Raw genomic sequence first — 12,048 nt, 5'->3', positions numbered from 1 at the left:
ACGAGTAGCCAGTGTAGCAATGGAATCCATCACTTCAACCTCATATTTTGAAAAAGAACTTAGGAAAACAGAAGTAAACTGATCATTTTGCTAAACTAAATTACACTGAATGCAAAAAATAGGATTTCATCCAATCTCAGACTTGGAGAGAATTTTAAAAGATCAGTCAGTTCAGTGAACCATTAAAAAGTGATCCAGAAAACGGGTCTGGAGAGTCTAAAGAAAATGAGAGTTTTAAGGAGGTGGTCTGATTAGAAACAGACCAGAACACAAAGCTAGACTCGAATATTTGAAGGAGGAGAATTCTTTTTTAAAAAGCAAAAACGAAAAAGTTCTTGCTTTAATGATTAAGGACAAAAATGGAAGTCAAGTTGCATTTAGCACGACCGACCCAGGAAAGTGCTTCAGGAGAGACGTGCAGTGACCACTGTGTGTGCCCTGCTGAGCCGGAAGCCCCTTGCTGTTCTGTTACAGCGAACATTCTCGAATGTATTTAAATACCTACCCTCACAATTCTTCTTGCTCACCGTCTCCAGGCTCAAAACTCTCCTGAAGAAATGACCTTGGTAGCACAGGGGGGCAGATCCGGCCAGTCTCTCTTGCGGTGATCTGCGGAACCGGCACGCACCACCCCACTCCGGAAAGCACAGCCGCCAAGCACCTTGCGTGCGTCCCAACAGAGAAAGGGGAGCCCCTCGCTTAAGACCTGACTGACGTGACATGAGAGCTGTCGTTTCACAGGAAGGGAGGATGTGACATTCGTTCCAAAGCATTTCAATACCGTGTACAAGTCCCCTATTCTTAAATGTCCACTAGCTTGGAAAAAATGAAAGCCAACCATGGAGTCGTGTGAATTCAGACCATACACATGCCATCTACAGCCTCAGCACTTGACGCGGCAGTTACGCCATTTGTGTTTGTGACCAAATTCAGAAAAATCTAGATTTAAATTTGTGCCATTGTAAGAATTTTCATATCCCCTTAACATCTTGCTCTCATTCTGAAACTTTGTGTGACTCCTTTTCTTTTTTAGGATCAGTTTTTGTCTTTGAGTTAAAACAAAGCAAAACAAAACAAAACAAAACACTTTTTGGTTTTACCCTGTCTCTTCCTTTCTTAAAGCATTGTTCTGCGCCACCAGCCCACTGAAGACAATGACCTTGCATGCCCTCCATAAATGTTCTCTCTTCTTAAGGTGCAGTATGTACTGGGCGGCGTGCGGTGCGGAGCCTTGTTCGGCGAGCCCCCCACACCCACCACCTTCTGGAGAAGAGCTGTCCCGTGAGCCGGGCGCACTGACAGACCGCCTCCGGCTGCGTGAAGGCTTTCCTCGGACACTGACTCTAAGCCTGGTTCACATGTAGATTAAGAGGATGGGCTCTGGGCCTCCACCAGCAAACCCTGAATCCTGGCTTCTACCGCTTATCAACTGTGTGATTTGGGGACAATTATGTAAGTTTCCTCATATGGGAAGGGAGTCTAGTGAAAGCACCTAACTTAAGTGGCCACTGTGAGAATTAAGGGAGATGGTACAAAAGGACCCCAGAACCCTTCACATGTCTTCCTACCATTCTCTCCGACACATGCCCACATCTCTCTCGGGGGCTTGTCCCATTTCAGGTCAACTCTGTTCCCCCCACTCGTAACCCAGCACGCCACTTGGCTGGACGCCACTTGGCCCCAACAGTCCCTGCCAGAGTCACTCTGTTCACCAAACAAAGCTACGGGCAAGCGTGCCTACTGGTTTATGTGCGGTATATAAAACATACTTTACAACCAAAACACGGAGCTAAAAAAATACATGCAAATATTCTAAAACCCACTATAACCAATTTGATATATACTTTTGAATTTAAACACAAATTTGAATACAAATTCTCCCTACTTGCTCAGGCCGTTATCATTAGAAAATGTTAATAGGAAAAAATTAAACCCATGTTCTAAAGAATCACAATCAAACTTGTTACATGCAAAATGCCTAAATCTTCCAAAATAAACTTTAAATTAATAACCTACTTATTACTGGCTTCCAGGGCATGGTTTTAGGTGGAACATGACAAAATGAATAATGTGAGTCATCTTCTTTGGACTATAAATACAAGGCAGCTTTCACAACTTTTATTTGGAAATTTGATAAAACAGAACTAGATGTCAAGTAAAAATATTAGTCAAATACATACATAATATTTTGCCTTAAGACTTAAATATCACACATAAGTTTCTGCAGAATAAGTAAATGTATTCACATTAAAACAAGCTAAATGGAAGATTAAGGGAATGAATTTTTCAACAGTTTATATAAACAAAGTTTACGACAAGAAAAGCTTCGTCATGAATCTTTCTTCATGTTTGTTTTCAGCACGTAACTCTTCAGAATTCAAGTGTCTGGCCCAGCAAGGGCAAGGACAGACCAGAGACCCCACACGCCAGCCCCGCCTTCCGGGGCAGAAGGACGATTCCAGTCCTGGGCTCTCCTGGGCCCAGAGCCGGTTGGCTGGCCTGCTGTCCCCACAGGCCAGCAGTCCTTTCCAAAGCCTGCTGCCGAAGACAGTCTACACTGCAGCCACCCACGTGGGCTGGTCAGTCTGCCGGGTGAGCAAGAGGAAGGGGCCGTGACAAACACACTGTCACGGCCCTGAAGGTGGCCCATTACGGCCGCTGCCTTCTGTGCTCCGAACCGGGGCCGAGGCAGAAACCCAACCCGAAGGCTCCAATCCCAGATGCAAACACGGAGCCGTGTCTTCCCGGGACACCCCTTCCCCCTCTGAACGAAGAGGCCCAAGGGGGTAGCTATGGGCTGGGGCCCACACAGCAGAGGTACCTGACTGACTAGGAAGTCACTAAACCTTCACTCAGTACCTATTCTGCACTAGAACTGTAAATAAAAGCTTTGTATGTATTATTTCCTTTAATATCTCCCCCTCTGTAGTAATGGGCAACAGAATCCCCATTTTGTAGATGAGAAAACCAGCATGTTTCAACACACTGCCAACCAAGAGAAAAGAGCCATCCTCAGGTCTATCATGAGTGAAAAGGGCAGACTGCGTTCAGTAACACATACTAGTGGTTTCTACATCGCGACCTTCCGGTTACTTTCAAGGTAGAACAAATACGCTCGTTAAAAGGTAGTTAAGAACACCACAGCTTGGCTTCCCACGCAAACCACTAAGAGAAAAAAGAAACCTCCAACTTTAAGACCTCAGACAGAAAAAAGCAGTGGGTCACAGTCGACTCAAACACAAGTGTGTCAAAATTAACCAAACTAAGAATCGGGAGACACTGACTTCAGAACTGAAACTGTAAGAATGGTGCCTTCTGGTTGCAGCCCTTCTATATATTAGTAACTGAACAAGGCTTGGGTAAAGCATGCGATTTTGAAATAAAGGACGAAGTCTCCCACAAAAAAACCAAGTAGAAACGGGGCGCCTGGGTGGCTCAGTCGGTTGAGCGTCCGACTTCAGCTCAGGTCATGATCTCGCGGTCCGTGATTTCGAGCCCCACATTGGGTGCTGTGCTGACAGCTCAGAGACTGAAGCCTGCTGCGGATTCTGTGTCTCCCTGTCTCTCTGCCCCTATCCCCCTTCTCAAAAATAAATGAACGGGTTAAAAAAACAAAAACAAAAAACGGGTAGAAATTAACAGTCGCCCATGCTCCAGTTTTCTTACAAGGATAATGACTATTTTCCATGGAAGGTCCTTGTGGTGCGCAAGCCTTTCCTCCACGTGCTCTAACGACAGGGTCTCACTCACCTGAGGCCGAGTTCATCATGTTCTGCTGCACCGGTGGGCTGGTGGGTGCCGTGACGCTCATCTGGGAGAGCATGGCCTTCCTGGGGTCCTGCCATGTTGTTGTCTGATCGATGTGACTGGGACGAAACAAACCACCGCGTTAGACAACGAACACCAGGTCCTCAAAGCAACAACCCCACCTCCCAAAGCAGAGGAGATCTATGTGCACCCACGGAAGGCCTCTCACACGGTCACCTGCCCGCCCGTCCTCTGTGAGAACCTTCCTCGGCCTGTGCCCACTGCACTTTCACCACCCAGATCCTACAGGAACAAGATGTGAAAAACCATGCCTGGAACTTAGGGAAGGGAACACCATTTTCACCTAGGAGACTATTACTGGCTGCTTCTAATTTACACATAAAAGGCGATTTGTAAATTAATCACCTATGACGCAGTCACGTGACCAGAACCCAAAATTCACAAGAGAACCACCCACTTTTTCCTCTGGGAACTAAGAATGCCAGTTAACATATACTTTTTTTAGACCGTCAGGTTTTTAATGTATGTTGAAATATATATTATATATTAAAATATATATTAAATATTTAAGTTAAATATTAAATTAAAATATATATTAAATATTTAAATAAATATTAAATATATATTAAAATATATATTAAATAAAACTTATATATTATAAATATATATTCCAAAGCCAAAACAGAAGTAAAACCTAGATCTATTAAGTTTTCAGTGTCTCGTGACCATCAAAGGCCTTTGTTAGTTGCTAAAGAAAACATTTAAACGTTTTCTGCATACTGTTAACTTACTGCAAAATATCTTATTACATATGCACGTGGATATTTTTAATCTGTAAAACTGAGGGTGCAAAGGGTCGAAGATTCTGCGAACTAGAAGACTCCAACGTGTCTAGCACGGTATCCGACGTAGGATGGTTCAAGTTTTCTTCTTCCAGCAAAGTCCGTTTCAGTGAAACAGTAACTAGAATCACTATGAACATAAAACTACCTAAGAAATTATGTTTAAAGAATACCCAGAGAAGTATCCAAACATGTATGCAAAGTGCTCTCTGTAAAATTTATAAAAGCAAAAATTTGAAAGCCAGCTAACATCTAATGAAAGGGACTGGCTAACTAAATGTTATATCGTACAGTAGACTACTACAGGTATTGAAAATATTTTAGAAGAACATTTAATAACGAAAATGTTTGTAGTACTGCTTTTTAAAGGAGGTTGTAAAACAGTATGCACAGTGTGAGGCTAACTTTAAATGTGCTGAAAACATGAGAAGGACAGACATCAACAAGTTTTAGTGTTTATTTCTGGATGGCAAAATTACAGAACTCTGCTTCGCTAATGCTAGGTTTTCCTACCATCAAACAATCATTTACAAACATTGTTTTTGAATGGGAGGTGGCCAAAAAAAAGGGCTATTTTTAAAAGGTACCCCCCTCAATCATTTTTTGTGCAGCTGTTTAAATTTCATATCCGAGTCGTCTCTTCTTCAATCATCTCAAGATGAGCTGCCGCGTCAACGGTAAGGAAATGATACGCGGTCGTTAACTTTTCTGAAATGGAGCTAGAACAGATCTCCTCAATAACGTGATCTTGCCGGGGCGCCCGGGGGTGGTTCAGTCCGTGAAGCATCCAACTTCGGCTCAGGTCACGACCTCACGGCTCGTGAGTTCGAGTCCTACGTCAGGCTCTGTGCTAACAGCTCAGAGCCCGGAGCCTGCTTCGGATCCTGTGTCTCCCTCTCTCTCTCTGCCTCTCCCCTGTTCAAGCTATGTCTCCCTCCCCCCCCCCCTTAAAAATGAATAAACATTAAAAAAAACAAAAACAAAATCTTACTGACAAGACAGGAAAAAAGGATCATTCCACTCTGGCTAGAATGAACCTTAGGTATTACCTACTGGCAATGGGAGGAGGGGATGAAGCACACGGAGTCTGCACAGTTCAGAGTGACAGTGGCACCTGTCAAGTGGAGGCCACTGCAGGCCAACCATCAGCAGAGGGAGTGTTTGTCTATCTGGTGGAGCACACGGTTTCTCAAACCGCAACCTCCCACGCAGCACTCCTTTCCCCAGCAGTTGTAGGCTGTTCAGCAGCAGCACTACGCTTGCTCAGGTGCAGACAATACAGGCCCAGCCTGCTCTCTGTCCTGCCAGGGAAGCACCCCATTCCAGAAGACCAAGTCCTCAGCAAACCCAGTAACAGCTTACTCCTCCTCCTCTTCAAGCCTCCCTAGGAGCCACGCAACAAATTAAAGTGTAAAATGTCTGGATGTGCAGTGCTCCTCACACTTACAGATCTCACACGTGGTAATGCATGTAGTCATACTGGAAACAAGCTTAACATCCACAAGAACAAAATGGAGAGAAATGTTTCTCACCGCCCGTTTAATGTGAAGCAAGCAGGAAAGGAAATGGCCAAGTGATTACTACGGGCCGTTAAATTTCAAAGTATGTGTCACTGCATACTCCTGGTCTCCAGGCTTCCTAAAGGCCCTCCACTTGCGAGGACCAAGGAGAAGAGTGGGGGGCACTGGAAGCAGGCTCAGGATGTGGACTGCTCCAAGTTTCTGAATACTCAGCAGTTGGGTTTCTCTCAAAACTAATCAATGACACAAACCGTCTTAACCGACTTATAACTAAATTGGCCTCTATGTGAGAGCTGAGAAGACCCTGTTCTGATGGCCAACCATAACCACCACATGAACATTCTGGAATGTGGGCACCAATGTGTAAATATGCTCTCAATGCATCTTTCTCCTTAAAATAAATTATGGTTTTGAATATAATACAGAGAATGTATACTTTTACTGCTGTCAAAAGATCAATTACTTTGCTGAAATGTTATGTAAGCACACAAATGCTAAAATTTCTCTTCCTGAAAAAGCTCTTAAACCCCAGTCAGTTAATTCAGAGCCCTATCAAGCTGTACTATGTTACCTCAGCTAATGTCCCATTTGCTTAAAAAGTATCTACATCTTCGGGGCGCCTGGGTGGCTCAGTCAGTTAAGCATCTGACTCTCGGTTTCTGCTCAGGTCATGATCTCATGGTTCATGGGATTGAGCCCCTCCCTTCCCTGCCCCGTCAGGCTCTGTGCTGACAGTGCAGAGCCTGCTTGCTATTCACTCTCTCCCTCTCTCTCTGCCCATCCTCCACTCTCTCTCAAAATAAATAAATTAAAAAAAAAAAAAAGACCATCTAAATCTCCTTAAGAAATAAAGATGTCATTATCTAAATTGCCCGACCATAAAAGCGTGTAATCATTTAGATGCCAAAGAAAATATAAAATAAAATTTACCTTCGAATTTGCTTTCGCTTAGTCTGTAAGATTAAATCATGAAAAATACTGTTTTATCCTAATAAGTCAACTTGAAACAGTATACCCCAAAATATCCAGCCTTCCTTTTTATCATAAGAACAAGAATCTTTACCAAAACATTTCATACCACACAGAAGTATTCTTGAAAACTCCAAGCAAACAGTTTGCAAGCCTCCCGTCCCCCCGGACACGCGCGCGGCATCCCCCCTCACCTCCGCCGGTCCCTGGGCCGGAGCCGTGTTCTCTGAGGCCCTCCCTGTCCACGCCACCTAAAATGTGTCCTGTCAAAACCCAGTCTGCTTCTTTGCTCTATTTTTTTCCTGATAATCTGACATATGTTACTTATTTTGTTTGCCTGTCCCCTCCAACGAACAAAAAGCTCCAGGGAAATAGGGACTTTTATCCGTTTTATCAACTGCAATTATCTTCGGTGGTTAGAAGCGTGACAGGTATTTGTCAGTGAATGAATGAAAAGAAAGCTTTTTTTCTTTTTTGCCCCAAGAACATCAAACTTTCTCTCAAGGTCACCCACCCACCTCCTCCAGAAAAGAAACCACTCGGGATGAGAGATCCAGCAGAACGAGCAGCAAGGAGGGCACGGGCCACGCTGGCAAGAGGGGCGGGGGCAGCAGGAAGAGGGCACGGTAAACGGGGGTGAGGCGGCCGAGCGAGCTGTGCCCAGGGAGGCAAGCGGAGCTGCGACCCGATGCGGAAGAGGTTTGGTGTTTAAGAGGAAAACAGACACACTTAAACGCGGACAGAAAGAGACGAGCTGAAGATGTGCCAAGGGGTCACTGCACACGGTGGGAAGGAACGGACTGTGGGCCCGGCTTCCGCTGCATCAGCCGGGGGACGGGGCGGAGGAAGGAATCCGGCTGGCGGGAGCAGGGGTTCTGGTGTAAAGATTTCCGTTCTCCTGATTAAGAAACAGCAAGACGGCGGATGAGGCCGGTATTACCGGTAGTCCCACTACGCAAACGAAGACTCGGGGACTGGCACGAGGTCGCACGTCCAGTGCACAAGAGGACTGCACGTGGTACCCAGGAATTCTGAAAACAATTTATGTACCGAGTAGATATATGAAAAGGACAACACTCAAAAAGGTGAAGTTCTGGGTCATACATACCAAATAACAAAAATATTGTATAAATGCTAAGAGGGTAGAACAAAAAGACATGGGTACTGAAGATTCAATGAAAGACGCCACGATGTTAAAAAACGCAACTGTTATCACCACTAGGACGTGAGCTGCTTGGAGGAGGTGCACCCGGAAGAGCGCGGGGACCTAGCGCAGCTCGGCACGTCCCCGGGGGAATGCACACTAAAGCAGCGTGCGCTACTTAAGAACATGGCTGACGAAGAGTCCACGTAAATGCTACTATGAAAAGGGTTTGAAAAGAACTGTCGCTCAAACTACACCGATTCTAAAAACCGTCAAATTATAAATAACCACCAAAATATATCAACCAAGAAAACCAAATCAAGGGAAACTCCTAGAACAGTATTTTCCCAGTTTTAAAATATGCGTGGTTATACACCGCATAGAAACAAAGGTTCAGTTCATCATGTTTCTAAAAAGTCTGGATGCTGAACTTATTACAGGAAACAGGAAGTGTGAAATCTTATAGCACCTTAAAAATATGTAAATAACCTACTTCCAATTCTGTGTCTCCCTCTCTCTCTGCCCCTCCCCCGTTCATGCTCTCTCTCTGTCTCAAAAATAAATAAATGTTAAAAAAAAAAAAATTAAAAAAAAAAAAAAAGGGGGGGCGCCTGGGTGGCTCAGTCGGTTGAGCGTCCGACTTCAGCTCAGGTCACGATCTCGCGGTCCGTGAGTTCGAGCCCCGCGTCAGGCTCTGGGATGGCCCAGAGCCTGGAGCCTACTTCCAATTCTGTGTCTCCCTCTCTCTCTGCCCCTCCCCCGTTCATGCTCTCTCTCTGTCTCAAAAATAAATAAATGTTAAAAAAAAAAAAACATTAAAAAAAAAAATGTAAATAAACCTTTGCTATTATTTTGGAACAGAAAAGCAACTGGATTTAGGACCAAGATAAACCCTATGATCTCACCCTGGAGCAGCAAAAGCCGGCAGACAATGAACTTGTCAACTTTGGGACTGAAGAAATGTAAGCGGCTGTACTTGACGGAGGTCCACGCCTGACAACGGTCTCTCCCGCATACACAGTGGCTTCTCGGTCTTACTTTACACGGCACAGTCTGGTCTCACGTACCAGATGACTTAGCAAAATGTATACACAACCAAAAAAGGGGCAGAAATACTGAAGTAAATAAACCACTAGAAAACGGACGTTCTGCATAGTCCCACAAGTTCATCGCAGCTATGGTATTTACAAATATTTATGGAGCTCAGGGCGCCTGGGTGGCTCAGTTGGTTAAGCATCTGACTCTTGGTTTCTGCTCAGTTCATGATCTTGAGGCTCGTGAGATCGAGCCCCACGTCGGGGCTTGGGATTCTCTCTCTCTCTCCCTCTCTGCCCCACTCCTGCTTGCACTCACTCACTCTACCTCAAAATAAAATAAACTTAAAAAAAAAAAAAATCTGTAAGGAGCTTTGCATTTACACTCTCCCGTCCGGAGTACACCTTAAGAAGCTCAAACCTGGGCCTTGAAGATGCAGGGACTCTGACCTTAAAAAGAATAACACTATCATTGCCACACCTCCAAATTACTGGGGAAACCATAAGAACAGGAAGCTATGACGGGAGGGCCCAAGCCCTCATTCCCCCAGGACCGCTGTTCAGCAAGGAGGATGACAGTGTGCCATTGTGTTTGGACTCTCTCAGAAAGGTTGTTAAAAACACTAACAATAACAACAACAAAACAATAAAGACAACAACCTACAGTTTATTAAGATTAAGAGACTTGTCCAAGGGCAGATGAGCTGGGATGTACTCAGAACTGGTATGAAATCTCCAGTCTCTGTACTATCGACGCTTCCTCTTATGACGTGAGAGCATCTGGGGTGCTGTTTAGATGCCTTAAGACAACCTCGCCATCACCACCTCCGTCCTCCAGTCCTCGCAGAATTAAGCGTGAGTAGACAGAAATATCTGTAACGACACCCAGCACAGAAACCCAGGATCACATTCTTCTGAATCTCTCCCGCTCACATACGACAGGACTGTGGTAGATGAGAGCAGTTGCCAGGATTTCGGAGGATGGGATCAGTGACACACAAACATGACCTCTCCCAGACCCCTTGGATACTACGGGAAGAGGGGAGGAGAAACCCTCCATATAGGTTCTGAATGTCAAATGTCCCACAGGAGTGCCCAGCTGCCTCAGTCAGAGGAGCAAAATCTCGGGGTTGTGAGTTTGAGCCCCACGCTGGGCATAGAGATTACTTAAAATGAGTAAAATCTGAAAGAAGAGAAGAGGAGAGAAGAGACGAGACGAGACGAGACGACACGACACGACACCCACCGACACTTTCCCACACGTCAGATACCATGCTGGCTCCCCACAGAAGCCCTAGGATTTACTGTGCAGAGGAAAGTTGCCAACCTCTGCTGACTTCTCCCAGGATGCTGTAGCTCTTCCATGGAGACAGTGACCACAGTGACAGGGACCGCAGAGACAGAAGAGACAGCAGAGACAGGGACTGCACAGACAGGGACCGCACGGGAGAACCCGGTGCTGAGAAGCAGGCAGCGGGCCCGATCAGGACTTCCCTAGCTGAGAACGGAACCCCCCACATCTGCCCTCGCCCACAGCTCAAGAACAGTCCTTCCTTAACAAAGAGGACAGCAGAGCTGGCCCTCAGTCACACTGCTGGCAAGCAGCAGAGCCAGGATTAAAACGTCTTCTACCTTCTGGCTCAGTGCTCTTTCCGCCTCATCTTACTGGTCTCTAAGTAGAAAAGGGTTTTCTAAAATGCTAAACTGCCACTCTAGCACAAGAGAATTTCTTCAAGGAACGTAATTAAAAGAGAGACTCGGGCGCCTGGGTGGCTCAGGTGACCGAGCATCCAACTCTTGGTTTTGGCTCAGGTTACAATGTCCCAGTCATGGGATTGAGCCCCACAGCGGGCTCCGACCTGCCAGTGCAGAGACTGCCTGGGAGTCTCTCTCTCTCCTTCTGTCCCTCCCCCACTAGCACTCTGCCTCAAAATAAATAAAACTTAAAAAGAGGGAGAGAGAGAGAGACTCAGAATCCTTTTATTTGTTTTTTAATATTTAATTTTTTTTTTTTTTTGAGAGAGACTGAGTGTAAGGGGGGGGGGGGCAGAGAGAGAGGGAGACACAGAATCTGAAGCAGGCTCCAGGCTCTCAGCACACAGCTGGTGTGGGGCTCGAACCCACCCTGAGATCATGACCTGAGCCAAAGTCGGACGTTTAACCGACTGAGCCACCCAGGTGCCTCTCGGAATCCTTTTAAATGCTTTCTTTTCACGGCCCACCTTTGGTTCAGTCAAGTGACCAACTCTCGGTATTGGCTCAGATCACAATCTCATGGTTCGTGAGTTTGAGCCTCGCGTCCAGCTCTGTGTTGACAGCGCAGAGCCCATTGAAGATTCCCTCCCTCTCTCTGCTCCTACCCTGCTGGCTCTCTCTCTGAATTTTTAGGACTAGCAAATGAGTTCTGCCATCAGAAGAGAAGGTGACCTTTATTACACAGAATGTACGATCATCATTAAAGAATGTTAACGATCAGTTAATTGGTAAAGACATAAATTGGTTTTGGGGTACTATGTGTTTCCATTCCTTTAAATTGGTGGTTCGTACTCTAAAAATTTATGCTGGTTTTGTTTCCCCTGCTGTGTTTCTTACTTCAAAACAAGCTTTCTGGCACTGGTATAACCTGAGATACGTGCTAACACACACGGTGCTTCCGTCTCCAGGCACGGTCTTCTTGTTACATGGCAGTGTCTGAGCGCCAGTGAAAACACTGGCGTCAAAGACTCCGGTTAAATCGTCCTCAGAATCTACCAAAAGTAACTCTTCCTAGT

General features: G+C 45.5%; 1 protein-coding gene across 1 annotated transcript in view; it reads right to left on the bottom strand.

Annotated features, from left to right (window-relative positions):
• Positions 1-12,048, bottom strand: part of YAP1 (Yes1 associated transcriptional regulator) — a 112,198-nt gene that overhangs the window by 52,604 nt on the left and 47,546 nt on the right. Inside the window, 1 exon segment of the mRNA XM_042957812.1 lies at positions 3,751-3,866. Coding sequence (XP_042813746.1) covers positions 3,751-3,866 — 116 coding nt within the window.

The sequence above is a fragment of the Panthera tigris genome, chromosome D1, assembly GCF_018350195.1.
Source record: "Panthera tigris isolate Pti1 chromosome D1, P.tigris_Pti1_mat1.1, whole genome shotgun sequence".
Taxonomy (NCBI): Eukaryota; Metazoa; Chordata; class Mammalia; order Carnivora; family Felidae; genus Panthera; species Panthera tigris.
Note: the sequence above shows the minus strand (reverse complement) of the source record. Positions and strands in the feature narration are given on the sequence as shown.